We start from the raw sequence: 26,449 nt of genomic DNA on the forward strand, positions 1-26,449 counted from the left end.
ATGCTATTAAGGTACAACTTATGTATCATAGAATCCACTTACTTTAAGTATGCAATCCAGTGATTTTTAGTAAATCTATTGACTTGCACAACCGTCACCATAAACCAGCTCTAGAACATTTTCATCAACCCCATAAGATCCCCTGTGCCTGTTTAACGTTAATCTCCGTGCTCACTGATGGAAGGTTTTGAGTAAGAAAGTGACGTAGATCTACTCTTGGAGAAATTTCTCTGGAGTCTGAAGCAGAACAGGGACCTAAGGGTGGCAAAGGTGAGTGGCTGGGAGATTCGTCGGCATCCTTCAGTTCAAAACCCGTGATATAGTTCTTTCAGATGTACCGTGCCAGCAGTTATAGACAATATGTAAATGAATGGGCGTGGCTGTTTTCCAAGAAAACTTTGTTGTACAGAAACAGGTGATGGACCAGATTTGGCTTCCAGGCCATAGTTTGAACCCTGATGCAGGTGATAAAGCTGAGGTCTAGAGATGGACAGTGAAGTCCAAGAGCACAGAGCAAATCACTGGCAAAGCTGGGACCAGAATCCTGGTGCCCTGGTTCCAAAACTCCCCCCATTTCACTGAGTATAAACTTCGAGTGTCTCCATAAGTCCATGGATCCCATCAAGGAGGCCTTAGGGTTCTAATCTGAAAACCCCCTACCTAGGGTCTGATGCAGATGGATACAGGATGGGGCCACACGTGCAAGTGTAAAGAGCAGGAAAAGTGACCCAGGAGAGGGATAGACCTAGGGTTGGCTATGCTCTTTGATGGGGTATAGAGGTAAAAAAGGAAATTTCTTAGGCATCTCTTATGTCCCAGCTCTGTGGTTAGCGTATAGCCACTCATTTGTCTGACAGTAACTCCTGTAATGGGTAGCAACATGTCCTGCGTTCCAGAGAAGGGGATATTATTGGTCAATTGAGGGTCCCGTAATCCTGCGTAGGGTGCTCTGCTCCAGGCTCAGTTGCATGATTTTAGGGAAAAAAGCATGCCCCTTCTGAGAATCTTCTGCCCGCTAGCTGTGCGATGTTGGGTCTATCCCATCATTCTGAATCACATTCTCTCGTTTGTAAAATGGAGATGTCGGTGGGTCCAATGAAGGATTCTTAATGTGGATTAAATGAGATAGTATATATATAACATCATATCAGGCTTGCAGTGGGCCTCAGCAGTTATTGGAAGGAAGGGAGGAGGAAGAGAGAAGAACAGACAAAGAGGATGGAGGAGGGAGGCCTTCTCTGAAGAAATACTACCGTGGTTGAGCTCTGAGCCATCCCTGTCCTAAGCAGCCTCATCGGGGAGAATGTTCTGATTTCCAACCTGTTGGGCACTGCATTTTATCGTTCCATTCCATTCCATTTTCTCTGCTCTTAGCTTTGTGGTGCAAAAGCCACTAATGCACTGAGAGCAGTGGTTTAGAAAAGACACGTGTGTCTTTGAGACACACACACAGCCACTAACAGATAGTCCCTCGGCCATACACACAGGGGAGCACACACAAGTGCACACGTACCCGCCTGCTCCCAAACCCGCCACAGACGCAGGGGCACCCCCCACACGTATATCAGGGGAGAGAAAAAGGGGCCCATCAGGAGATTCAAAGACACTTGCCAGATGCATTTTATTTTTTTATTATTTTCTTATTTTATTTTTTTTTAATTTATTTTTATTTTTTATTTTTATTTTTTAACATCTTTATTTGAGTATAACTGTTTTACAATAGTGTGTTAGTTTCTCTTTTACAACAAAGTGAATCAGTTATACATATACATATGTTCCCATAACTCTTCCCTCTTTTGTCACCCTCCCTCCCACCCTCCCTATCCCACCCCTCTAGGTGGTCACAAAGCACAGAGGTGAACTCCCTGTGCTATGCTGTAGCTTCCCACTAGCTATCTAATTTACCTTTGGTAGTGTGTATATGTCCCTGCCACTCTCTCACATCGTCACAGCTTACCCTTCCCCCTCCCCATATCCTCAAGTCCATGCTCTAGTAGGTCTGTGTTTTATTCCCATCCTACCACTAATCTCTTCATGATTTTTTTTTTTTTTAGATTCCATATATATGTGTTAGCATACGGTATTTGTTTTTATCCTTCTGACTTACTTCACTCTGTATGACAGATTCCAGGTCTATCCACCTCATTACAAATAACTCAGTTTCATTTCTTTTTATGGCTGAGTAATATTCCATTGTATATATGTGCCACATCTTCCTTATCCATTCATCTGTTGATGGACACTTAGGTTGCTTCCATGTCCTGGCTATTGTAAATAGAGCTGCAGCGAACATTTTGGTACATGACTCTTGTTGAAGTATGGTTTTCTCAGGGTATATGCCCAGTAGTGGGATTGCTGGGTCATATGGTAGTTCTATTTGTAGTTTGCCAGATGCATTTTAAAATTCACCAGACCCCAGGCTCTGGCTCTGCATGCATGATTCTGTGGACTAAATACCGTTTTGGTTCTCAGCACTGCTGGGCTTCAGACCCTGATGGCTTATGTATTCATTTATTAAAGTCATATTTCACAGTCCTAAAATTGACTTGTAGCTCTGTAATAAGCAGGGACATTTCATCTTTCTGATTAGTGGGCTCTCTGGCCCCAGGCCGTCAGCAGGGCCTCGGATGAGAATGTCCCCCCAACTGTCCACCCCTCGCCTGCCTCTTCTCAGGAGAGCAAGGGCTCATCCAGTGCCGCTGAAGCCGTACTGCAGATGGCTGCCCCTTTCCAGGTGATGTTAATTCCATTTCATGTTTTTTAATGATTCCCAGCTTTTCTGTCCCAATATTTTAAAAAATGAAAGAACTTTAGTTGTGCAGCTACTTGTTCTCTCTATTCTCCATCACCCACCTCGGTGAAATTACCTTTTATTCAGCTATGTAGACCCCTGAAATTTAAGCCTCATCTGACTTGGACTTAACTGGACTTGAAGCCCAGTCCCTTTCTCAGGAGTTCCTCTGGCATCTGGCGCTCTGTGGGTTTGGTAACTTCTTGCACGATTCAGGAGGGGGCGTCACAGGGAGGGGGGCCACTTTACCTCCTTCAGACTCCACCCCATCTCCTCTTTCGTTCACCCACCACCACTGCCCGCTAAGCAGCAAACGCTCCTCCTCGTCTTGAGGCAGGCCTCCTTGGGCTGGTGTGGGCTGGGGAAATCACGTCTCTCTTGATTTCACCCCAAGCAGTCTCTCCCCCACCCTCACCATGAAAATATATGTGGTCCTCTTCCGAAGAGGAGTTCTGGTGAGCCAGCATTTTTCTGTCTCTTATCTTTTGAGAAGGTGTTTGCAGCCCCTTGAAACTTCTGCTCTACAAATTCTCTGCTTGAGGACTTCAGTGGCGAGCATAAGATGCCAAGCCCCTTAAACCGTGTCCCGACATATCCACAACCCTCCCCCAAGCAAGCACACAGGCTGCCTTTTGTGGAGGGGATGGGGCTGACTCATCTCTGAGCCTCTCTTGGGACGTGACTTCCTGGCTTTGCCCAGCAGCTCCTGTGCTGGGAGAGGTTTGCGCCTTTCCATGCAAGCTGCACGTCCCCAAACCAGGAGGTCTCTAAAGGTCTAGGGCTTGGGGGATGTGCAGCTGACAGTAGGGACACATGGCAACCTTGGGGTTGAAGGCTGTCCTGCAGGGAAGTTGGGGTTCCCAGCCCAGGCCTTCTGCTCCAGTCCCTGCACCCCAGTGTCCCTGCCTCCGTACCCTGACATGGAGCATCACTGGGTGGCCTTCCTCTGGCCCCCTCCACCCCGCCCTTGCTACTCCCTGTCAACTAGAGCTCCCTGCCTTCTCACAGTTCCTCACTCACTCCTCTGGCTCATCTCCCGTTCCTGGCTCTCATTCCTCAAGGGCCTTGGTTTCCTTATGAGCGTGCTTTGCTTGGAGTTGACCATTCTCCTTCACCTCCGAACACCTGGGCAGGTCTTTCTATCACTGAGGGTCTTGACATCACCCTGTCCCTTGGTGGTGTCTGTCCCCAGGAACTGGAGCCGGTAGGTCTTCCTAACCAGGACCAGAAGCATGTTGATGGGATAACCATCTCCACCCAAAGCTGCAGATGTCTTCTGGGGTGCTTTCTGACCAGAAGGGAAGAGAGGTCTCCAATGGTCCACATTTCCCAGAACTTGGTCGGCTGGGAACCTGGCCCCGGGGGCTGAGCTGTAGCTGTAACCGCTGCTTTTCCTGAACCACACAAGACAATGCTCTCTTCTGCTATTGCGTTTGTTTGAGAGGGCTTCGTCCTTTTTTATCAGCAGTGAGGATCCAGGGGAGCCCTCACGTCTCTCCTGAAGTTTGAACGTCCCCGGTTGTGCTGCTTTCCTGTGAGCCGCCGTTGCGACCTCTTGCTGCAGCCAAACCTGATTTCTCTAACAGTGTTCCGTAGCGCCCTGCCCTGTGGCTTCATGCAGAAGCGCCTTGTGGTCAGAAACTTGAACCGTGAATCCTAGCAGTAATTTGCATTGCCAGATTCCCATCCAGAACCCCAGCAATAATTTGCATTGCCAGGATCTCGTTCAGAGCTCTAAAGCATGCGGCATGGATAAGGGGGTGTTTCGGGTTTGGGGGCTATATGTAATTTCTAGAGGCTGACCCTGCCAACTTAACCCCAGGACCCATTGCTTCTCCGTGGCTAAGGCCCACCACCCCGTAATCTTTTGGTGGCACATTCTAGCCACCATTTGAGATCTCCCTCTCTGGTGCCTGCCATTGTGCTTCCCAGGGTTGGCCCTTGTTTCTGGAAGCAAGCAGCTTGCCCAGGAGGTTGCATGTGGGCCTCAGAGTCAGCCCCATTGTGAGTGTTCAGGGGACAGGCCTCAGCAGGTGAGTCCAGGTGGGCCCTTGAAGATCTAAGCCCATCCATCGTGGGCCTTCCTGCCTTTTCTTTCTGGGGAAGAATGGTGGACTCCCTGCCACTGTTCCTGATACCCCCAGCCTTGTGACCTTCTACTCTCATGCCATTGAGGGCTCTATCTCATGGCAGTTTGCATGACTTAAAAAAAAAAAAAAAAAAATTCTCTCTCTGGAGTTGCATGCCAAGAACAGGACCCTCTTGGCTCCTGTAGGTTTTGTGAGCTTTCTGCTCTGAGCAATCTGGTAGTGATGGGGAGGATATTCCCCATCTGTTCTGGGAGGTGCTTTATTCTCAGCAGCACCCAGGACCTGCCTTTTGTTGAAAACATACCGTGGACCCTAATTCTAATGTCTTGTGAGTGCGGAGCCTTCGTCAAGGATTCTGTGGGTTGTCACCGTCTCCTTTGCCATGCTTCTGCGCACTCTCCCCTCCACCTCCCCAACTGCCGTGGCACCTGCAACCACCTGTGCCTCTTAATTCCCATGTAGCTCCACATGGACCCAAAGCCCAGCCTCTACCGGTTCCCACCTGTCCTCACTCACCTCAGAGTCTGTTGAGTGTAGGAATTTTAGTGGAAACTTGGGATGAGGGCACAAGGAGTAGTCTCATTGGGAAGCCCATTCCTTTCTTCCTCTCCCACCATTCCCTTGAATTTTCCTTCTCATCTCCCATCACTCGGCCCAGAGTAAGGGCAGTGATAGTAACATTCATCAGTATCTTACTATACGTATTGTAAACATTTTACAATTATTCATTCATTTCATGGAAAAAAAACAGTACCTTCTTCCCCTTGTTTCTTACAGAATATTACTCTCTCATATTTGAGAAACCCAAGACTCACCTGAGAATTTTAAATGTGACTGAAACACAGTTGCACTATAAATACAACTGCTGCCAAAGGGTAGCTTTTAAAGAGTAAGAGAAATCCAAACATTTACGTTGGTCAGAGTCAGGAATAAAAGGGAGGATTCGGAGATATAAGTTAGAGAGAGAGAACCGAGAACCAAGAAGCTGGAAAATGCAGCAAAGGTAGAGGTCAAGGGCACTGGGGTGTGCCTTGCAGAGAGGGGGCAGTGGTGGGTGTGTAGTCATCTAACCCATGAAGATTAGGTTGATGGGTAAGAAGTTAGAAGTCAGCCCCTCTGTAGTCCTCTTGCGTCTTCAAGATGTGATATGGGTATCTTGCAGGGATTGGGTAGGTGATGTTGAAAGGGGAACATTTGTTCGGGGTATAGGAGTGGAGAAGGCAGTTTTGCAATAGACTTGCCAACACTGAAATGAGGAACCGGGGCTTTTGGTGAGAATGGTATGGGTGATTAGTCAAGAGAGTGGGGGAACCCTGGGTTTGTTGAGAATGCAGGGAGGTCCGTGCAGCCTACAGTCTCTAGAAAAGTTGAGATCCAGGGTACCATATGCACTGCAGAAGCAGGTTTAAGAGGGGTGAGTTGGGAGAGGAGCGCGTGGTAGCGGCCTGTGCCAAAATACACTGAAAATTCCAGTTTGTGGAGTAGAGAAGGACAAGAGGGAGCACGTGGCTGAAGCGGATTGGAAGATGAGGCCATTGGAATTAGAGAGGTCAAGGGCATTGGTCATGCTGTCCACACAGATAGTCACATCTCCTTTGTGGAGGTGGATGGTGGGTGACAAGGAAAGCTGTTTACTGAAATCAGCAGTTTGAGTGGGAGTCAGAATGGAGGATTCAAAGAACTTGTTGCCCTCGGATTCCCAGATACCAACAGTGGTGCCTGGGGCTTATTATCAAGAGGTGTTATTAGGTAATTCAGATGGACTGTATTCCTTGGAGATGTGCAATTAAATTAAGGTAAACCCTCCTTGGCTTATGGTGGCTTCTCCCTCATCCTTCGTAAGAAAGTTGAGATATTTGGAAGTCATTCTTCTCTGTGTTTCCCTTGAAACAACAATGAAAAAGGTGCAGATCGGGGTTTCCAGACCACGTTTGGGTTGTTTTCCCTGCATCCCAGTGTTAGTTCTGAAAACCATTAGAAATGTTCCATGTGGCTGGTTATTCTTTTGCTAGTCACCGGAATGTGGCCTTTTTTTTTTTTTTTTTTAACATCTTTATTTGAGTATAACTGTTTTACAATAGTGTGTTAGTTTCTCCTTTACAACAAAGTGAATCAGTTATACATATACATATACTATGTTCCCATATCTCTTCCCTCTTGCGTCACCCTCCCTCCCACCCTCCCTATCCCACCCCTCTAGGTGGTCACAAAGCACAGAGGTGATCTCCCTGTGCTATGCGGCTGCTTCCCACTAGCTATTTAATTTACATTTGGTAGTGTGTATATGTCCCTGCCACTCTCTCACATCGTCACCGCTTACCCGTCCCCCTCCCCATATCCTCAAGTCCATGCTCTAGTAGGTCTGTGTTTTACGGAATGTGGCCTTTTTACCTTATTTTGAAAATCCGTGTCAATTGCCAGGGTAGCATCCTAGCCTAATATAAGACCTCTTTTGGTAGTTCTAGTGGGAAGCTGAAACATAAATTGTTCGGGGGCTGGGCAGCTGTGATGAATTCCTACAACCACTTCTGCGAAATTGACTCCTGCCTTGTGTGTTGCAGGTGATATTTGAATCCGTTTCTCTGAAGGGTCATCCTGGCTACATCGCTGTGGACGAGGTCCGGGTCCTTGCCCACCCATGCAGTAAGTCTCTCCCCTCATCCTAACACAGCCTTGCTCCATGCCAGACTGGGTAGCTTGGAGGCTGCAGCCCCCCCACCCCATTCATTCAGCTCACAAACACCTCTTACTCTCTTACGTACTCAATGCAATCAGTCCTGAATAAATCGATAATTTTGCTGGCCTGTTCAACAGGCAGCACCTCCAGGACTTTGCAGAGAGCGGCAAAACATCTTTGTTTGAATCTGTCTACTAATCTGTCTATTAAGGGGGTCTAAAGTCTTCATTGTTTGTTAGCGGGATTCAGACCACTGAAGTGGAAGAATTAGAGGGCTTCGGATAGAATCTTGTGCAATTGTCTCAAAAAAAGAACAACACCAAAACATTGAGCAAATTAGCACACTGTTCACTCACAGGGAAAAGTACCCTAAAGCTATTAATTCTTTAAAAGTAATTTTAAATACCCTCATCGACTCCGTGTAGGCATAGGGAGAGACTTCTCACAGTGGTTAGTATTTATGGTACAGTGTCGAGAGTTCTCAAAGGCATTCCACTCCTCCAAACCCAGCCAGTTTCCCCTGGAAGTTCTCTCTCTTTGTGTATTTCGTCTAAGATATTTGAATGTGTCTGAGCAAGGAGATGTGGTTCCCAGGTTCACTAAATCTCCGAGGGGACAAGTCCAGGGTGCAGGTAGTTGAGATGGCATCATATCCAGTGACATTTGGTGGGGGGATTGTAATCAAAGGGATATGCCTCGGGATTATGGCAGCCCCATAGGAGGGCTGGTTAAGTTGCCAGCCCCGTTAGTTTGTTAGTGTCTGCAGATTGGAAGTTCCTATTAGTTTCTTGGCAGCCATTGGGTAACTAACTCCTAGCAGGGCTGTCCCTACTTCTTCCTTATAGCCATGAGTCATGCTATGGGCTCTGGTGCAGTTTGCTGTTCCCTCAAGAGATATAACATGTCCTGTGCTTTTATGTCTTTCATGCCTCCCATTTTGAGGCTCTTCTCATTTCTGCCCCATCTATGTTGCTTTAATTGGAATGATTCTTTCAACTTCTGCTACAGTGAATTCATCAGAGCCCCAAACATCGCTTCCCTCCCCTGGCACTACAGTGACATTGTTTGACCCATTGTCTTAGAGCACCTTCTCTGGAGGAATTTGGGATGAGTTCCAAGGGGTTTTGGCAAGACGGTATTTTGGGTAACTGTGTTTGGTGTCTGTGTAAGGGAAACCTCCTCCCCAGGAATCAACCAGCATCTCAGAAATGCTGAGATCCTATTAGATTCTCCATTACTCTGGCCTAAGGTTCCTACCCTCTGGGTTACTTCCTGAGTCTTTGGGATTTTCTCAGGTGGATCTGTCCATTCAGTTATGCCCGGCAAATGTCTCCGCTGAAACAGACTTCATGTGAAGAGGGTCCCAGAAATCCCCCAGCTATGCAGGGTTTATGTACTGGGTATACACATGAGTCCTCTTACCAGGCTTAAGTCTTCCCCGCCCTTGACTCCTGGGAATCAGCATCTGCTGCCCACTGGAGAATGATTGTTGACCTCAGACCATGTCGGGAGATGTCTGCTCTACTTGTCATCCACTTAACCTCACACACTCAGCCTTGCACAGCCATCAGTTTTGAGGCAGTCTCTCTGAAACAGGATTTCAGCAATCCCCAAGTCCTGTACATATCGCATCCTCGCAGCTGCATGCCCGCTGCCCTGTGCTGGATGCTTGCACTAGGTCTTTCTAGTAGGCTCTTCCTAAAAGAATCTGGCCTGGTTCTCTCTCCCGGGATCCCAGAATTCTGTCCTCTACTGGGAATTTTTACCTCCACCATGACACCCAACCTGACACCTGTCTCTTGTCTCAGCCTCAACTCTGCCTTAACTCTACACACTGTCCATGGTTTGCCATTGCAGCCCCACGCTTCCTTCTCTCAGAGGCATCTCCACGGGCGAGGGTTCTCTGGAGGGCATTTGAGTGCCTCTCCGTGCCTAAAGTCTCATGGCTCCTCTTGGAATCCTCCTTCCATTGAGACTGCTTCTGAATTTTGGATTCTTCTGAGAGCTTCACACTCTTTATGCTGAGGAATGTGCATTATGTGGTTACGGAATTGCTGAGAGCAAGTTACCCAGCAAATGGGCCGTGGGACATAACTCAGGAAGACGTGACCCTGGCTGTGTTCTTGTGTAATGTGCTTCATCTGAGTTCAACTTAGATGCTCAGGAGGCTTAAGCTTAAAACTTCCTAGACATCAAAACGTGCAACTCTGTGAAAGTGGCTGGAATTCGAAAATTCCATTTAACTCTCTGTGCAAATATTGGTGGTGCATAGAGTCCCCTGAGTTCTATCCATAGCTCGTGAGTCATGCGGGGTTGGCCAGGGCCTAGCAAAGGCCCCTTCCCAAGGCCCCATGCTCAATCCATATCCAGTCAGGGTTTTTATTCATTCTTTCTTTCCATGAGTCAATTATTGAGTTATGTGTCGGGAACTTCTGCTGGACACAGAGGATACTTAAGTGACCAACATAGGTAGGTGTTTGTTCCCATGTTGTCCCATACTTAGCAGAAGGACAGAGGGAGGAAGGACATTAAGTAAGTCACTAACATTAAGTAAGTCACTAATATTAAGTAAGTAACTAATGTTCAGTAAGTCACGAATATAATTTCAGATAGTGATGTGTTATGAATATAATAAATGAGGGACTGGGACGTGGAGGGGCTTCTTAGATAAAGTGGTCGGGGAGATATCTTTGAAGATGTGGTCTGAGCTGAGATCTGAGTCATAGAAGGAGTTCGCGGTTTGAAAGTTTGGGGAGGGGGCATTCTAGGTAGAGGAAGGGGCACGTGCAGAGGCCCTGCAGTGGGATCAGCTTGATGCTGCCAGCGTATCCTGAGCCTGGGGAACACAGGGGAAAGTGTTTCTGAGTGAAAGGGAAGCAGGGCCCTGAACATCATTGTGAGTGGTGACATTTTTTTTAAACTTATCAAACTGTGTAATTTATTTTTTATTTATTTATTTTTTTGTGGTATGCGGGCCTCTCACTGTTGTGGCCTCTCCCGTAGCGGAGCACAGGCGCCGGACGCACCGGCTCAGCGGCCATGGCTCACGGGCCCAGCCGCTCCACGGCATGTGGGATCTTCCCGGACCGGGGCACGAACCCGTGTCCCCTGCATCGGCAGGCGGATTCTCAACCACTGCGCCACCAGGGAAGCCCTAATTTATTATTTTTAATTGAAGTATAGTTGATTTACAACATTGTGTTAATTTGTGCTGTGCAGCAAAGTGATTCAGTTTTTTTAATATATATATATTCTTTTCCATTACGGTTTATCACTGGATATTGAATTTAGTTCCCTGTGCTATATATTAGGACCTTGTTGTTTATACATTCTGTATATAATAGTTTGCATCTGCTAACCCCAGACTCCAATCCATCCCTCCCCATACCCCTGCCCCTTGGCAACCACAAGTCTGTTCTCTATGCCTGTGAGTCTGTTTCTGTTTAGTAGATAAGTTCATTGGTTAGATTTTTTTAAATTAATTAATTTTATTTTTCCCTGCGTTGGGTCTTTGTTGCTGCGTGCGGGCTTTCTCTAGTTGCGGTGAGGAGGGCTACTCTTTTTTGCGGTGCGCAGGCTTCTCATTGCAGTGGCTTCTCTTGTCATGGAGCGTGGGCTCTAGGCACGTGGGTTTCAGTAGTTGTGGCACACAGGCTCAGTAGTGTGGCTTGCGGGCTCTAGGGCACAGGCTCAGTAGTTGTGGTGCGTGGGCTTAGTTGCTCCGCAGCATGTGGGATCTTCCTGGACCAGGGCTCGAACCCGTGTCCCGTGCATTGGCAGGTGGATTCTCAACCACTGTGCCACCAAGGAAGCCTCATGACTGCTTAGATTTTAATCTAAGTGTAGGGAGGCACCACTGGAGGGGTTTATGCTGGGGATTGATATGATCTCATTTAATTATTAAAAGATTACTTTGGCTGTTCTGTGGAAGAGGGGTTGAAGGGGGAATAGAGAAGTCAGGAGACCTATGAGAAAGAAAGTTCTAGCGTCATGCAAGAGATGGTGATGTCCTGGACCAGGTGGTGGAGAGACATTCATTCACCATCCGACATGTTTACTGAGCATATGCTCCATGCCAGACACTAGTCTGGGTTCATGGGAGTGAGTAAGACAGATTCATTCTTTGCCCTCATGGGCTTCCAGTGATGTGAAAGAGACTGAAAATAAAACAAACAATCAGGTAATTATCTGGTCTATAACAGATGGTATATTAGTCAGCTAAGGCTGCCATAACAAAATACACAGACTGTGTGGCTTAAGCAGAATTTTATTTTCTCACAGTCCTGGAGGCCCCAAATCCAAGATGAAGGTGGCAGGTTTGGTTTTGTCCGTGGGCTCCCTCCTTTGCTTGCAGACGGCCGCCTTCTCACTTTGTCCTCACATGGTCTTTCCTCTGTGCACATGTGCCCCTGATGTGTCTTTGTGTGTCCGAATTTTCTTATAAGGACATCAGTCATATTGGGTTAGAGCCTGCCCTAACGGCCTCATTTTAACATAATCACCCCTTTAAAGTCTCAGTCGTCAAATACAGTCACAGTCTGAGCTGTTGAGCATTAGGGCTGCAACCTTTGAATTTTGGGGGGATACAGTTCAGCCCATAACACATGGTAAGTAGACTATGAAGAAACATAGAGCGTAGAGATGGAGAGAGGTAGTGGTAGTTAGAGATGAATTCAGGAGGTAGAGCCCACTGGTCCTAAGTGATGGGGTTAGAGTAGGAGCCAGAGGCATCAGAAATGGTGCCCTGCTAGGTTTCTGGCTTCATCAGCTGGGTGGTGTGATTCTGGGGAGGAGGTGTGTGTGACCTTTCATGGTTCCCACTATGCACGGGTCCTGGAGGCTGCTCATGGGATGGCGAGTCATGCAGCCTGCTAGGAGCTTCTGAACTGTCCTTTGGCCTGACAGTGCTTTTCCCCCAACCCCAGCCTTAATGCATTTATGACTTCACTCATAGCTTGTTAAAAACTTCACTATATTAAAAGAATGCATCCTCTTTAGGTCCTCAGGCTTATAATTCTCCACTCTAGTTCCCTAAAACGTTTTTTAAAAATTAAGGTATGGTCAGAGTTTATCGATTCCACTAAGTATTCCAAAAGCTCCAGGGGGCTTAGTGCATGATTTGCAATTGTATTCTTGATCGATTTGAGCTGAAGTTATGACTTTAAACACTTGCCTGTCAACTTCTAAAACAGTGACCAGAAGATAAGTGTGATACTCAACGGAAATTATTTTCTCCTACAAACTGAGACCTCTCGTCTATATTTTATGGCCCATTTAACATTTTTGTGTTATTCTGCAAATATTTTAACCATAGTTACCCTCTGCTGCCGTTTCTCCGTATCAGCCATTAGCAGGGCCACTACGGTTATAACCATGGACGATAAATGTCAGCACGATTTTCCACTCAGTTTCAAAGTCTCTAGCTCCGAGGTTGACTTTTAGGATTGTTTAAACTTTTTTTTTCTTTCCCATCACAGCCTTGTGGGGCTATGCCACTGAGCCCACGGTCTGCAGCACGTTTTTAATGCATGTAGTGCATTTTCTCCGCAATTGTGTGGCTTCCTACTGAGCACTGTCAGGTTTAAAGAGCGAGATAAAGGGCACAATAATACGTCTTCAGATGCTGCACTCACATCTGCAGGAGTGTAAATGTCACCAGCATCAAGGCATTTTGCCCCAAATGCACAGCCAGTTTTCTGTTAACCCCATTCCGCAGGGTCCCATTTTGGGGGCGCTGGGCCTCGGTGGGGAGTGAGTGTGGGATGCTTAAAACCCCGAGCTGGTGGCTGGTCTGGGCCCCAAGGTCGTCTGTGCTTGGCTGAAGGTTGGTGAGTTGAAGCGGGTGGCATGATTGCTTTCCTGGAGCTGTAGATGCTGGGTGCAAACCACAGCTGGGAGAGGACTGGGCTCAGGATTGGACTGGGGTCGGGGTGGGGGGATGGGAGGAGGATTGGGGAGGCCAGGATCTCAGAGAAGTGTACCAAACAGGTCCCCAACATAAGGAGGACCCCCCAGAGAGAGAGAGAGAGAGAGAGATCTGTCGTGAGCTGGAGATGAAACCAGGGCTCAAAGGGTAAGGGCATGTGGAGAGGGTGCTAAGCAGGAGGACGGTGGTCCAGAAAGGTTCCCGTGTTGAGAACCGCGATCTAGAGCTAGTGTGCACGTGATACAACAGCATAGCACCTAGAGGGGTGGGGACATCCCTGGTTTTATGGGTTCAGACCAGGCAAGACCAGCCAGTGGTAATTGTTCCATAAGAGCTATGTAACAGAGACAGCCAACTAGAAGAGCATGCCTGCAGTCGTGTTTTGTTAAGTCTACATAGTGTTTTAATAAATTCAGTCAAGATTCTTTTTTAATTTTTAATTTTTTTAAAAATTTTTTTAACATCTTTATTGGAGTAAAATTGCTTTACAAGGGTGTGTTAATTTCTGCTTTACAACAAAGTGAATCAGTTATACATATACATATGTCCCCATATCTCCTCCCTCTTGCGTCTCCCTCCCTCCCACCCTCCCTCTCCCACCCCTCTAGGTGGTCACAGAGCACCGAGCTGATCTCCCTGTGCCATGCGGCTGCTTTCCACTAGCTATCTATTTTACATTTGGTAGTGTATATATGTCCATGCCACTCTCTCACTTCGTCACAGCTTACCCTCCTCCCCCACCATATCCTCAAGTCCATGCTCTAGTAAGTCAGGATTTTATTTTATTTTATTTTGCAGTACGCGAGCCTTCTCACTGTTGTGGCCTCTCCCGTTGCGGAGCACAGGCTCCGGACGCACAGGCTCAGCGGCCACGGCTCACGGGCCCAGCCGCTCCACGGCACGTGGGATCTTCCCGGACCGGGGCACGAACCCGTGTCCCCTGCATCGGCAGGCGGACTCTCAACCACTGCGCCACCAGGGAAGCCCAAGTCAGGATTTTAGAATGAGGGCTTTCACCTAAGGCTGGATTTCTTACTTGCCTTGAGAAATCGGATGGTTGGCTACCCTGAGCACCGCACTGTCACATGGCCTCTGTCTGCTGGATTTAGGGAACTGCTAGCTGCCCCCTGCCTACGGGGCATGGGGTCTTTATCCAGTTCCCCTAAGTCCCCACCACTCCTTATTGCCTCCTCATTGCTGAGGCTGGTGTCAGATACCAGTTATTAGTTGTGCTTGTGATGTTGCTTTTCTGATACAGAGAAATCTTTATTTTACCCAAGTCTCTATGAAAGGTAGGAAAATGAATAAGGGGGCAAGGAGGTGGCAGTTTTGTTTTTGTTTGTTTTACAACTGAACCACGTTATTCCTTTACATAACTGTCTGGCTCCTGAAGGCGCATGCTTTCAACATCTCTGCTCTCTGTAAACCCTCGGTGTTTCACCAGAATTATTAACACCAGGGGCCATTACACCTCTGAATTCTCTACCACTGTACCTAGAAGGGAGGGAGGGAGAAGGATTGCAGATGAAAGAATCAATGCAAGAGGTCTGCTAGAAAGGAGTCAGAAGCAAGCAGGAGAGGGAATTCCCTGGTGGACCAGTGCTTAGGACTCCCTGCTCTCACTGCCGAGGGCCTGGGTTCAATCCCCGCTCGGAGAACTAAGATCTCACGAGCCGCGCATGGTGTGGTTAAAAAAAAAAAAAAAAAAAAAAAAAAGAGAAGCAAGCAGGGGACATTGATCCAGAGATAATTCATTTCTAGTTGCACAAGTCCCAGAGGTTAAACCATTTGCCTAGTGTCTCCAAGGGTGAGGGGAGATATCCTTTTGTAAAAACCCAACACAAAGCCTCCCAACATTGGAACTAAGATTCTGTACCCCCTCCTTACCAGGGAGTAGATGTTCCTTCGGCTTCAAACAGGTAGCATAAAGGGGCTTACATGGTTCACTCTATCCCCACTTAAAAATTGACTTGAACTGATAGTTCCAAAAATAACTTTACAAAATTATACAGGAGAGCAAAACGGAAAAAATTTCAGACAATCAAAGCAGCATGACATTTGTCAGGTTGTCTAGATGCACACATCTTCAACTCTGAGAAGCCCACAATGAGAGGACTTCCCTGGACCTTGGACTCTTGATGCCGTCTAGTCGTGGGGCCCTGGAGGTGGCATGAGGTGGACTCTTAGCTGTTGTCACTTTGTTTAAAAACCTGAGCAGAAGCTGTATGTTTTTGCACAGCGAGTCTGCCTGATCATGCCAAGGTCCTTGGCTTTTGCTGAGCATTGCAGGTGGTGACACAGTTTGGTAGAGCAGAGAGTTCAAAGTGTGAAGGCCATGGGGACAGATGCCAAGGAAAGGAATCTCTTGTGGTGAAATATTCCAGAGCAATGAGAAGAGTCTGGAGGGTCAGCACAGCCTTGCCTGTGAGCCCTTTCTTTGGACCCTGGGCTCCAGGTGACACCGTTGACCTCCTGTTGTCCATGAGGCAAGAGAATGTGCTGGGTAAATGCTGAGTTTGGGGGCTTCCCTGGTGGCGCAGTGGTTGAGAGTCTGCCTGCCGATACAGGGGACACGGGTTCGAGCCCTGGTCAGGGAGGATCCCACATGCCGCGGAGCAGCTGGGCCCGTGAGCCGCAACTACTGAGCCTGCGCGTCTGGAGCCTGTGCTCTGCAACAAGAGAGGCCGCGATAGTGAGAGGCCCGTGCACCGCGATGAAGAGTGGCCCCCGCCTGCCACAACTGGAGAAAGCCCTCTCACAGAAACGAAGACCCAACACAGCAAAAATAAATAAATAAATTAATTAATAAAACTCCTACGCCCAACATTTTCTTAAAAAAAAAAAAAAATGCTGAGTTTGGGACTAAAATGGACCTGGACTGAATTCTGTTCCTGTCATTAACGCTGTGTGGTGTTGGACAAATTAAACTTGGTGAGCCTTGGTTTCTGCTTCTCTAACAGCGAAATAATGCTAGTGTCTGCTTTAGGGAATATTATGAAGTTAACTTCAATAAAACATGTAAAGCATTTTTCACAGTGCCTGGCATTGCAGGAGCTTTCAATAAATGATGTTATTATTATTACTTGTCTGTCTGGATATTTGACTCCCTCTGAAAAGATGGCCAAAGGCCCTCGTTGAACCTCCTGATCCTCTTAACAACTGTCCATTTGATCGCATTCCAGGGGTATTTGATGCCTGGTTCATCCCTGATTTGGTTGATGTGATAGGGATCGTTGGCCCTTTTGTGCCTTGATGAAGAAACGCATTCTTCTAGACATAGATTATCAATCCACTTGTCTTTGGAGAGCTCATGTAGGCAAGGACCTCTCTCCACAAACAAGAAAAGAGATGAACCCAAGTTACCCAACATAAAACATAGTTTAATTCTAGAACTGATTACCCATGGACACCGTGAGTTTCATTTGAAAGTCCTTTCTCCTGTTACGCCGTGTTCCCAGAGTAAATGTCGCACCTCCATCCCATCCCTAGGTATCATAGCTTAGAGTGAAGAGTGCAGACTGTGAATGTGTCTTGAATTCTCAGTGCCTTGCTTCACTCGCTGTGAAACAGAGATAATACCATCACCAACTGCATTGGGTTAAGTGAGTTTCTGTGTGTAGATACTGCCATGACACCAATCACGTAACCTTCATTCGCTCAGTGCTTACTACTAGTGTTCTCCTCCACCTTTTCTCCATCCTCCCCTCTTTGCCCTCCTCATGATCGGTATCATCACCAAGGGCAGGTGTGGAAGTCTCAGGCTCAACGGTGCTTCACTTCAGTTTTCTTCTTTCTGCTCACCCACGTCTACAGGGAGATATCTTCCGGGGTGACCCCCGCCCACCCCTCCAACTTCCTTTTGCAAACACGGCAGTATTACCCAGCAGCTAATAATATGGATTTTGAGGCTCTCCGAGACATGGATTCGTGTCTTGCCTTCCCCAGTTTCTGGCTGTCTGACCATGACAAACTGTGTAACCCTTCAGAGCATTAATTTTCTGATTGGTGGAATGGAGTTACTGCCCACCTTGTGGATTTTTTGTGAGGTTTAAGTGAGATGATGCAAGTAAATGTCTTAGAACAGCAACTGGCTCATAGGAAGTGATCAATCAACGGTAGCTTTTCACCGAGCCAGACCATCTCCTAAGCACAAACTCCCCCCTACCCAGTGCCCATCCTGAGCTCCCACCCACCGATAGGGACATGGTCAGGCTGTTGAATTCTCTCCTCATATGCTTTTTGGCTTCTCTCTTAGGAAAAGCACCTCATTTTCTGCGGCTCCAGAATGTCGAGGTGAACGTGGGGCAGAATGCCACCTTTCAGTGCATTGCTGGTGGAAAGTGGTCTCAGCATGACAAACTTTGGCTCCAGGTAAGGATGGGAGGGGCCTCCTGCTCATACCTGCCCATAGCTTGGGAAGGGAAGAAAGTGTGTGCTGTGATAAAGGGCTTGGTGGGGAAGGGGAAGGGGTATTTTTTATGTTCTTCTGCTCCTTGGATGATCCTCTGCATCCTTGCTCTTGTTAAATCTTAACTCTAATTCTGTTATGTAGGAATCAGTATTCCCCATTTTACAGATGGAGAAACTGAGGTCACAAACACAAAAGTGCCAGAACTAGAATTTGCAACTATGAGCTTTCCAAACTGCCTTCTAACAAACTTTGTCCTTTAAGCCCAGAATCCCAGGACTAAGGCAAACTGGATATTTTAGATTCTGGGTACACTTACATTTCCATATGACTTTTTTTTTTTTTTTCCCCCGGTACGCGGGCCTCTCACTGTTGTGGCTGCTCCCGTTGTGGAGCATAGGCTCCGGACGCGCAGGCTCAGCAGCCATGGCTCACGGGCCCAGCTGCTCCGCGGCATGTGGGATCTTCCCGGACCGGGGCACAAACCCGTGTCCCCTGCATCGGCAGGCAGTCTCTCAACCACTGCGCCACCAGGGAAGCCCCATATGACTTTTTTGTCAATTTCTAATACCAAAAAAAAAAAAAAGGCCTCTTGGATTTTGATGGGGGTTGATTGCATTTAATATATAGATCCCTTTGGGGAAAACTGACAGCTTAACAATAATGAGTTTTCTCCTCGTGAACATGGTATATTTCTTTACTTAAGATCTGTAGTAATTCCACTCAGCAAGGTTTTATAATTTCCATTGTTCAGATCTTGTATATCTTTAGTCAGTCTTATCTCTAAATATCTCCTATTTTTCTTTTTTTTTTTTTTTCGTTACTCGGGCCTCTCATTGTTGTGGCCTCTCCTGTTGTGGAGCACAGGCTCCGGACGCACAGGCTCAGCGGCCATGGCTCACAGGCCTAGCCGCTCTGCGGCATGTGGGATCTTCCCGGACCGGGGCACGAACCTGTGTTCCCTGCACCACCAGGGAAGCCCAATATCTCCTATTTTTGATGCTACTCTAAAATACATTTTAAAAAATCACTCAACTTGTGATTTTTCATTACTAGTATACAGAAATACAATCGAGTCTCCAATATTGATCCTGTACCCTGTAACACTGTTAAACTTAGTATGACTATTTAAATTTAAATTAGTTAAGATAAATACAGTTCAGCACTCAGATGCCCAGTTGCACTAGCTGCATTTCAAATGTACAATAGCCACATGTATCTTGTGGCTACCATGTTGGACAAATGCAGGTGGAGAACATTTCTGACATTGCAGAGAGTCACTGGAGAGAACAGCTCTAGAGAGACATCACCTCCAGTTCAAGGAATCAGGAATATTGCTTGAAAGAAGCTGACTCCTGTTACCTCCAACTTCATATACTTAAAGTTCTCTATCATCTCTTCTGACTCACATAGTTTGGATGTTGGTCCTTAACCCATGCCCAGCACACTTCGATGGGAGTTCATAGTATCACTTCTCTTCTTGCATTTGAGCCCATTTCCTGCAATCGGAAAGTCCCTAGGCCGAGAGAGAGCACGTCTAGGAGCTTCTTTTCTTGCTTCTTAGCAGAGCAGTATAGTGAAAATATCAGTAAGTAATAATGCCTGCTCCTGCTGCTTTCTGGCTCTGCCTGTAGACCACAAGAGAGCACGGGAAACTTCCACATGTCACTCAATTATTACGTAATGCTATTTATTCATTATAATTAGTATTAAAGTGCATCAGGCTCCCAAGAAGCTTTGTCATGTCAATGGCATTGCCTCAGTTGGGTCACAAGAATGAGAAGAGACAGTCACAGTACATTCAGCATTTTTATTTGGGTTTTCCAATTATCTTATGAACGTTATTGCTACAGTTCTGAGTTGCAGGCTCTAAACCTTGAGTCTATCAGTGGAAGGATGTTAAAGCAGAATGTAATTGAAGTTTTTTTTTTTTTTGTGGTACGCGGGCATCTCACTGCTGTGGCCTCTCCCGTCGCGGAGCACAGGCTCCGGACGCGCAGGCGCAGCGGCCACGGCTCACGGGCCCAGCCGCTCCGCGACACGTGGGATCCTCCTGGACCGGGGCACGAACCCGTGTCCCCTGCATCGGCACGCGGATTCTCAACCACTGCGCCACCAGGGAAGGCCGTAATTGAAGTTTTGAAGGAAATAGAAACACATGGTTTAGCACTCCTCCACTTCTTATTTATTTATCTACTTTTCAGTGTAAACCAAATCTTCTTTCCAGAACATTTTTCAGGTGGCTTACAATGGGACATAAGGCATGACAGGATAGCATACATTAAGTGAGGCAACACAAAATAGGAGGAAAATAACACTTCAGAGCTGGTCATATGCTAAAAACTGCATTTCCGTACATCTGCTGCTTCCTGGTGGATCACAGGCAGAGCCCACAGCACCATGGCCACAGATAGAATAAGGAAACCTTGTCAGATACACAGTTCACAGTGATGTCCCTGAGATGAACACACACCAGTGGCTCCAGAAAATTCTGTCGTTCACACAGAGGCCAGACAGGAATTGTTCCCAGGAGTCCTCATAAAGAAAATAGTCTGTGATGTAGGGAACGGTATTTTCCACTACAGTCTTACTGAGGGCACACCAGTGAGTTTCATAGGCTTCTTTTCCATAGTGATGCTCTGGGTAAAAGCAATTTGGCGGCGGGGGCGGGGGGGTGCGTGGGAGGGAGGTGGGATAAGCAGTGTGATATGGCAGAGGTCTCCAGCTCTCTACTGTCGCCATCCTGGGATACCTCACGTGTATCTGGAGAGTGAATAGATTCAATAACTCTTTCTTCAAGGAAGCCACCAGAAATGTTATGTCCCTCATCTATATTTCAGGAAATACTGGGAGGTAGATGGCTTACACTATGCTCTCTGGCAAAATGCGTGCTTGGCCAGTTAAGTCCAGGCTTATATTCAACAGTGTAGTTGGAAGTAGGTCAACATCTTTCTATAAAATATGAGACATCAGTCATGATACCTGCCACCCAAGAGACAACTGCAGCCCTGATCTGAGATGGGCGGGCTAAGGCAGTGGCGGATTTCTCATGAGATATTGCTTTGGATTTATTCCAGCGCCTAGAGGACCAGCCTGCAGACTTGCCCAAGTTGTGTTCCATATAACAGGCTGGGGCGCCTCAGCCTGAGAATTTCCAGAGCGAGTGAAACAGACGCACTGTGGCCAAGAGTCCACAGGACACCTACAGCAGGTGTGCCTTTCAACAAAGCTATTTCTTGCTGTAGATTCCAAGATAAGCTGACTATTCATTAAGTCACCAAATGTGGAAACTTTTTTATCTAGCAGTTTTAAGTCAGGGAAATAAAGGCGGTGACTTTATTCTCAGAATAGTATGGCCCTTCTTTCTGGCAGTGGTTAGGGAAAAGTTGGTGGACTCATAGTTGGGGATAAATCCCTGTTGTAGAGAATGCTTACCTTCTTTTCTATAGAGCAGGGTTCTACAGTCTGCTTGTCCTTAAGTGCTTTCAAATCATAAATTAATAAGTTAAAAAGGAAGACTACCCATACCGCTGTTTTGCCCCTTCCTGAAGACTCTTTATGCTCTTTAGAAGACTCTGCTAGTGCCAGCTTTCATGGAATTACAGTGCAAGTTTTGCATAAAAATCAACAGACAGGACCTATGCAGAAATGTGTATACCTAAGCCTAGAACAATTGTAGTCTTTTAGGGAAAAGGCAGATAAAGGCCGATAAAAGTTACAAACAAGCTCATCTTGTTCTGGGATGATTTCTTCTTGAGGTGAAGCATGTGGTGCTGTGGTCTCCGGTGGAAGGGCCTCATTCATAACTTGCTGATTCCTTATGTGATGTGTTGTCTTGAGGAATCCAAGCTTGTGATTCTTCAAGCATTTTTTTCAGGCAAGTAGTTGGTGTGCATCCTGACTGGAATAACTAGTAAGCAAAGCAGCCTGCAGTCTGGGGAGCCCTTTTGGAAAAAGGGGAAAAAAAAGAGCAATATTCAGGGTACAACTAGGTGGAACTGTAGTGACAAATTATCGGTGTAGCACTGTGAAAATGTACATGGTACATCTTTTCTGGAAGGTAATTTGGCAGTAGCTAGCTAACACTTTTAAATGTACATATTCTTCGGGCAAGTAATTTTACTTTTGGGAATACACCTAAGAAAATAACCAGAGACAGGGAAAAAAATGTATATGCAAGTGTGTTCAACAGGATGAAAAACTGAAAACAACCTAAATGTCCAGCAAAAGGGGACTGATTAAGTAAATGGGGCCACTAAATGTCAGGTTATAGAAGTTTATTTAATGCCATTTTCACAGTATAGGTTTAAGTGAAAATAGCAAGTTATAAAACGATATGCCCAATATATTAATTTTATATCAAAACCCAACCATATTTATACACACATATTTACACAAATATATACATACCCGTATAAATATAGACATGTAACACTATAAAACACATATCAAGACATTTAATAATTGATTGTGATGGTAGATTATGTATGCTTTTTATTTTCATCTTTACTCTTTTCTGTTTCATCCAAATACGCTAAAATGAATATAGGTAACTAATATTAACAGAAAAAATGCTGTTAAAAGGAGAAAAATGACCACTTTTTCCTAGGCACAGAATATTCTAAGGGTGGTAGGAGCCTTCAGAGGGCATAGCAGAGTTAGGGGTAGCTATTCCGAGAGAAGCGGCAGCGTTGGCCCCTGTTGAGAATACGGGTAAAATTACCCTCCTCCTCATCGCCCCCAAGAGATATACTGTTCATTAAGGTGGTGGTTTCGAAATATTTTTGTGTGTCACCTGTTCTTTATGGAAGATTGCTGCGGGATCCATGCACTCCTCAGGGGCTCCAGGGCAGGCCCTGCCAGCCCCACCCCAAGGCTGACTTCCAGGTCTCCCTACAAAGGATTCACTCCATCTGAAGTCTGTACAACGAATAGCGTTCGAAGAGTCTCAGAAATGAGGCCATGTGTCCAAAGCCTCTGCAGAGATCTCAGTAGGGCAGCCTACGTGTCTAGACAAATCGCGGGCGTTGTTACAGGGAGCACACACCCTAACTTGGCAGGAAAAGGCTCCTGCCCTGGCAAGCCATCAGCACAGCAGCGGCCACACCGGGGCTGATGAGATAGGCAGACGTGTCAGTCCTCTGCGGCAGATTCTACCGGCAAACCTGTTTTCCCGTTCCCCGCAGGGCTGCCGCTGGCTCGCAGGGCTGTGAGCGTCCTGGAAGCAGCTCCCCCTCCTGCCTGCATGTCTGCCAGGTGTCCCTTCCATGCGGGGCTTCTGCTGAAAGCCTAGTGGTCACCCTGCAACTACATACTAAGGAGAAATTCACGCCGATACTCAACACAGCTGGCATGTATTGAGTGGTTACACATATGATGTATTTAATGCTCACAACCAGTCTTTCAGGTAGATGCTATTGGTAGCCCTGCTTTATAGACGAGGAGGCTGAACCTTAGGGTAAATGAGTCACAGTTACCCAGGTCGTGAGCAGTAGAGGCGGGATTTGAATGCAGGTCTCTGTCTACGTCCTGGGTGGGCTCATCCTTCCATGCTAACCTCATAGTCCTGCCCACCTGTATCTCCACTCCAGCCTTTCCTTCCATACAGATGGCTTCCTATTAAAAAAGAAATTCATGTATTTATCACATAGTTACCCACCTCTGATTTGCACTGTGCTAGGTACTTAAAGAGATTTGAGTCTCTCAAATCTGCAAACGAAATCCCAACACCCTTGGGCTTTTTTTTTTTTTTTTTCAAATTTCTGCCTTCTAGTTGCCTCCTTACAGCTCTTTTCCCCTTCTTGGCCACATTTCTTGAATGTGATGTCTACACTTGCAATGTGCCTTTCTTTAACTCCTGCCTCTTCCCAGAAGTGGCTTTGTGAAGGACACCAGTGCTTTCCTTGTTGCTAAAGCCAGGGGGCAGGGTGGTGGTGGTGGTACTCCTCCCCCTCCTCCTCCCCCTCCTCCCCCCATCCTCCTTCATCATTATTATTATTCCTTATAGTTGGCTCTTCTTTCAGCATTTGATGATGCTGACCGCTCCCTCCTTGAAAATCTTCCTGCCCTCTTGGTTCCATGGCATCATCTGTCAGCAACTATGAAGGGTCTGAGAGTTTGCCTTATTTGCAAGCAAAGGGGTTAGGCTGTCCATTGCATGGTTGCATGGATGCTGGCAGGAGACACGAGACTCTTGGGTCAGAGACAAAGGACTTTATTACTCATTACCCCGCAGGCACCACAAGCTTCATGTCTGCAACAGTTTCCCTTGTGCCCCCAAGTCCTGTGAAGATGATGTAAGGGTGGATCCAGGTGGGGTTTACACACAGCAAGTCTGTGTCATAGCTGGGGAACCCCACGCCTAGGATACCCCAATCTTTTATTATTACCTTTGAGATATAATTTACAAACCATAAAGTTCAGTAAGTCTACCATTTATTGGGTTTTAGTGTATTTACAGAGTCATGGCACCATTACTCCGTGCTCTGTCTTTCTTTCTTTTCACCTGTAGGGACCCCAGATTAAAACACAGCTCCTGTAGGGCGACCCAGGGGAGGGAAATCTAGCTGGGCTTTGGATTTGCACAGGGTTGGGTTCCCTCAGATTCGTCTGAAGCTGATGCATGGACCTCAGCCTCCTCCATCCTGTGCAACTCCTCTCTGAGGACCGTAGGCAACTCTGACCTGGAGCTGTCCCCTCACACACGTATTCTTTCCTCCTTTACTTTCTGATGTTTCTTCTTCCTGTCTTCCCTCAGCCAATCCCCCATTTATGTGCTTCAGGATTAATCCAGCTCATTCCCGCCCCAGCACATGGGAGCTGGGAGAAAGAGTGGTGCGCAAGGCAGCCCTGCTTCTTGCCCTCGTGGAACTTACCTTTCGGCAGCAGAGACAGACATTTAGCAACTCATCACAGAGTTACATATTTTATCACACATGTGGCCAGGCTCCCAGGGGGCAAACGGGTCTGCTGAGGAGGTAGGGAGTAGGGAGGGTGGGGAGGAATTATGAGTCTCAGAAAAGTTCCCGTGGAAGAAGTGGCCTGTGAGCAGAGTTCAGAGAGGTGAACTGGAAATAGTCAAAGGGTCATCAGGCTGCACAGGGCGATCGCATGTGTGCAGGCCCTTCACCACCTGCACATCCTCTTGGCTTAGGGTTGACGGCTCCCTGTAGGGCTTATGCCAGGACCCCCCTGACGCCGCAGGAACTCTGAACCCAGAAATCAACCGTAAATGGGCAGTCAGCCATGCGTGCAGTGGGCCCTTGGGAGGTCTTTAGCATAGCGAATGAAAACTGATTTTATGTCCACTTCTATTTCTTTTAACTTTTAATAAAGAACGATCAAAAGCTATTCTTTAGAGATTGCCAAAGAGGTGCAAATATGGTCTTAAGAGAATCAATGGGCCAGCTTTTAGCAAGTTTCCAGATGTCATGCCATTGACGCAGGATGACTAGAAATGAAAATATTTATTACGAATGAATTGTGGGACGTTCACTGAAATATTTTCTAACCAGGAGATTTCTGGAGCAATTAGAATAATTTTCAACTGGAAACGCTGGCCTCATTTTACTTGTGTGTGTGTGTGTGTGTGTGTGTGTGTGTGTGTGTGTGTGTGTGTGTGTGCGCGCGCGCTTGCGCTAGGAGCTCAAATCAGCACACGGAAGGTTTCTAGGACCCATGTGTTAGAATATCTCCTGTAAAACAGTCATAATGTCAGTTGCACACAGTTTCCTTTTATTAAAGACAGTAATGTTTCCACTTCTGCCGATTATAAATCAATTGCAAGCCGGCATGCACTCCGGCATGTCCGGAAATAATGACAGCCATTTTTGCAGGCTGTGTCTTATCTCTTTGTGAAGGGAATAATGTCCTGACACAGGAGCAGAGAGGATGGGGAATTGCAAAATGGTGAGGCTATTATAGATACCTTGATAGTCAATCAGGTAATATGAAACCAGCAGGCTTTCCATGGCATCAGGTGCTTCTCTTGTCTTCCTTTCTAGATAGTTCCTGAAGATAGAGAGGTTTTTGCCTTGGTGGTGGAAGGATGCACATATGCCAGGGTCAGAAATATTAAAGTGTGGGCATTTGCAGTCCATACTCTTGTAAAGAGTGTGTGCTCTCAAACCAAGCCAGCTTATTCCACATAACATAAAACAAGCTAAGGGAAGGTGGAATTTGAGTTGTTTTAAAAGAGAGAGATAAGCAGATGAAAAAGAAAGAAATAAGAGAAGTTTCAAAGGGAACTGTTACCACGATGAATGAGAGAGACATGGGTATAAAATGGAATTAAGCAGGACCACCGATTAGGCTATAAAATGCCTTTGTTCAGCTTAGAACACATGTGCCCCCCCTGGGTGGATGAATTGGAAAAAGCTTCGCCCTGTGGGCACATGCAGCCCCAAGGCATATAGCCTGGCAGGCAGACAGAGCCTTTGGGCAAAGAAAATAGATAGCCTTCCTCCAAGTGGTGGATTCGGTCAGCCTGTGGTCAGGACTCCTGCTTTGCCAGCAGAACAGGGGCTGGATTTGGGTGCCACACCCTTGGCCCATGGCT

At 46.8% G+C, this 26,449-nt stretch overlaps 1 protein-coding gene across 27 annotated transcripts in view; it reads left to right on the top strand.

The window, feature by feature from the left end:
• PTPRT (protein tyrosine phosphatase receptor type T) overlaps positions 1-26,449 on the top strand; it is a 1,303,183-nt gene that overhangs the window by 618,529 nt on the left and 658,205 nt on the right. For all 27 annotated transcript variants that reach the window (XM_067013228.1, XM_067013229.1, XM_067013240.1 and 24 more), the window contains 2 exons: positions 7,443-7,524; positions 17,740-17,855. In XM_067013228.1, the coding sequence (XP_066869329.1) occupies positions 7,443-7,524; positions 17,740-17,855 (198 nt within the window). The remainder of the gene's footprint in view (positions 1-7,442; positions 7,525-17,739; positions 17,856-26,449) is intronic.

Source organism: Kogia breviceps, chromosome 14 (genome assembly GCF_026419965.1).
Source record: "Kogia breviceps isolate mKogBre1 chromosome 14, mKogBre1 haplotype 1, whole genome shotgun sequence".
Classification (NCBI taxonomy): Eukaryota; Metazoa; Chordata; class Mammalia; order Artiodactyla; family Physeteridae; genus Kogia; species Kogia breviceps.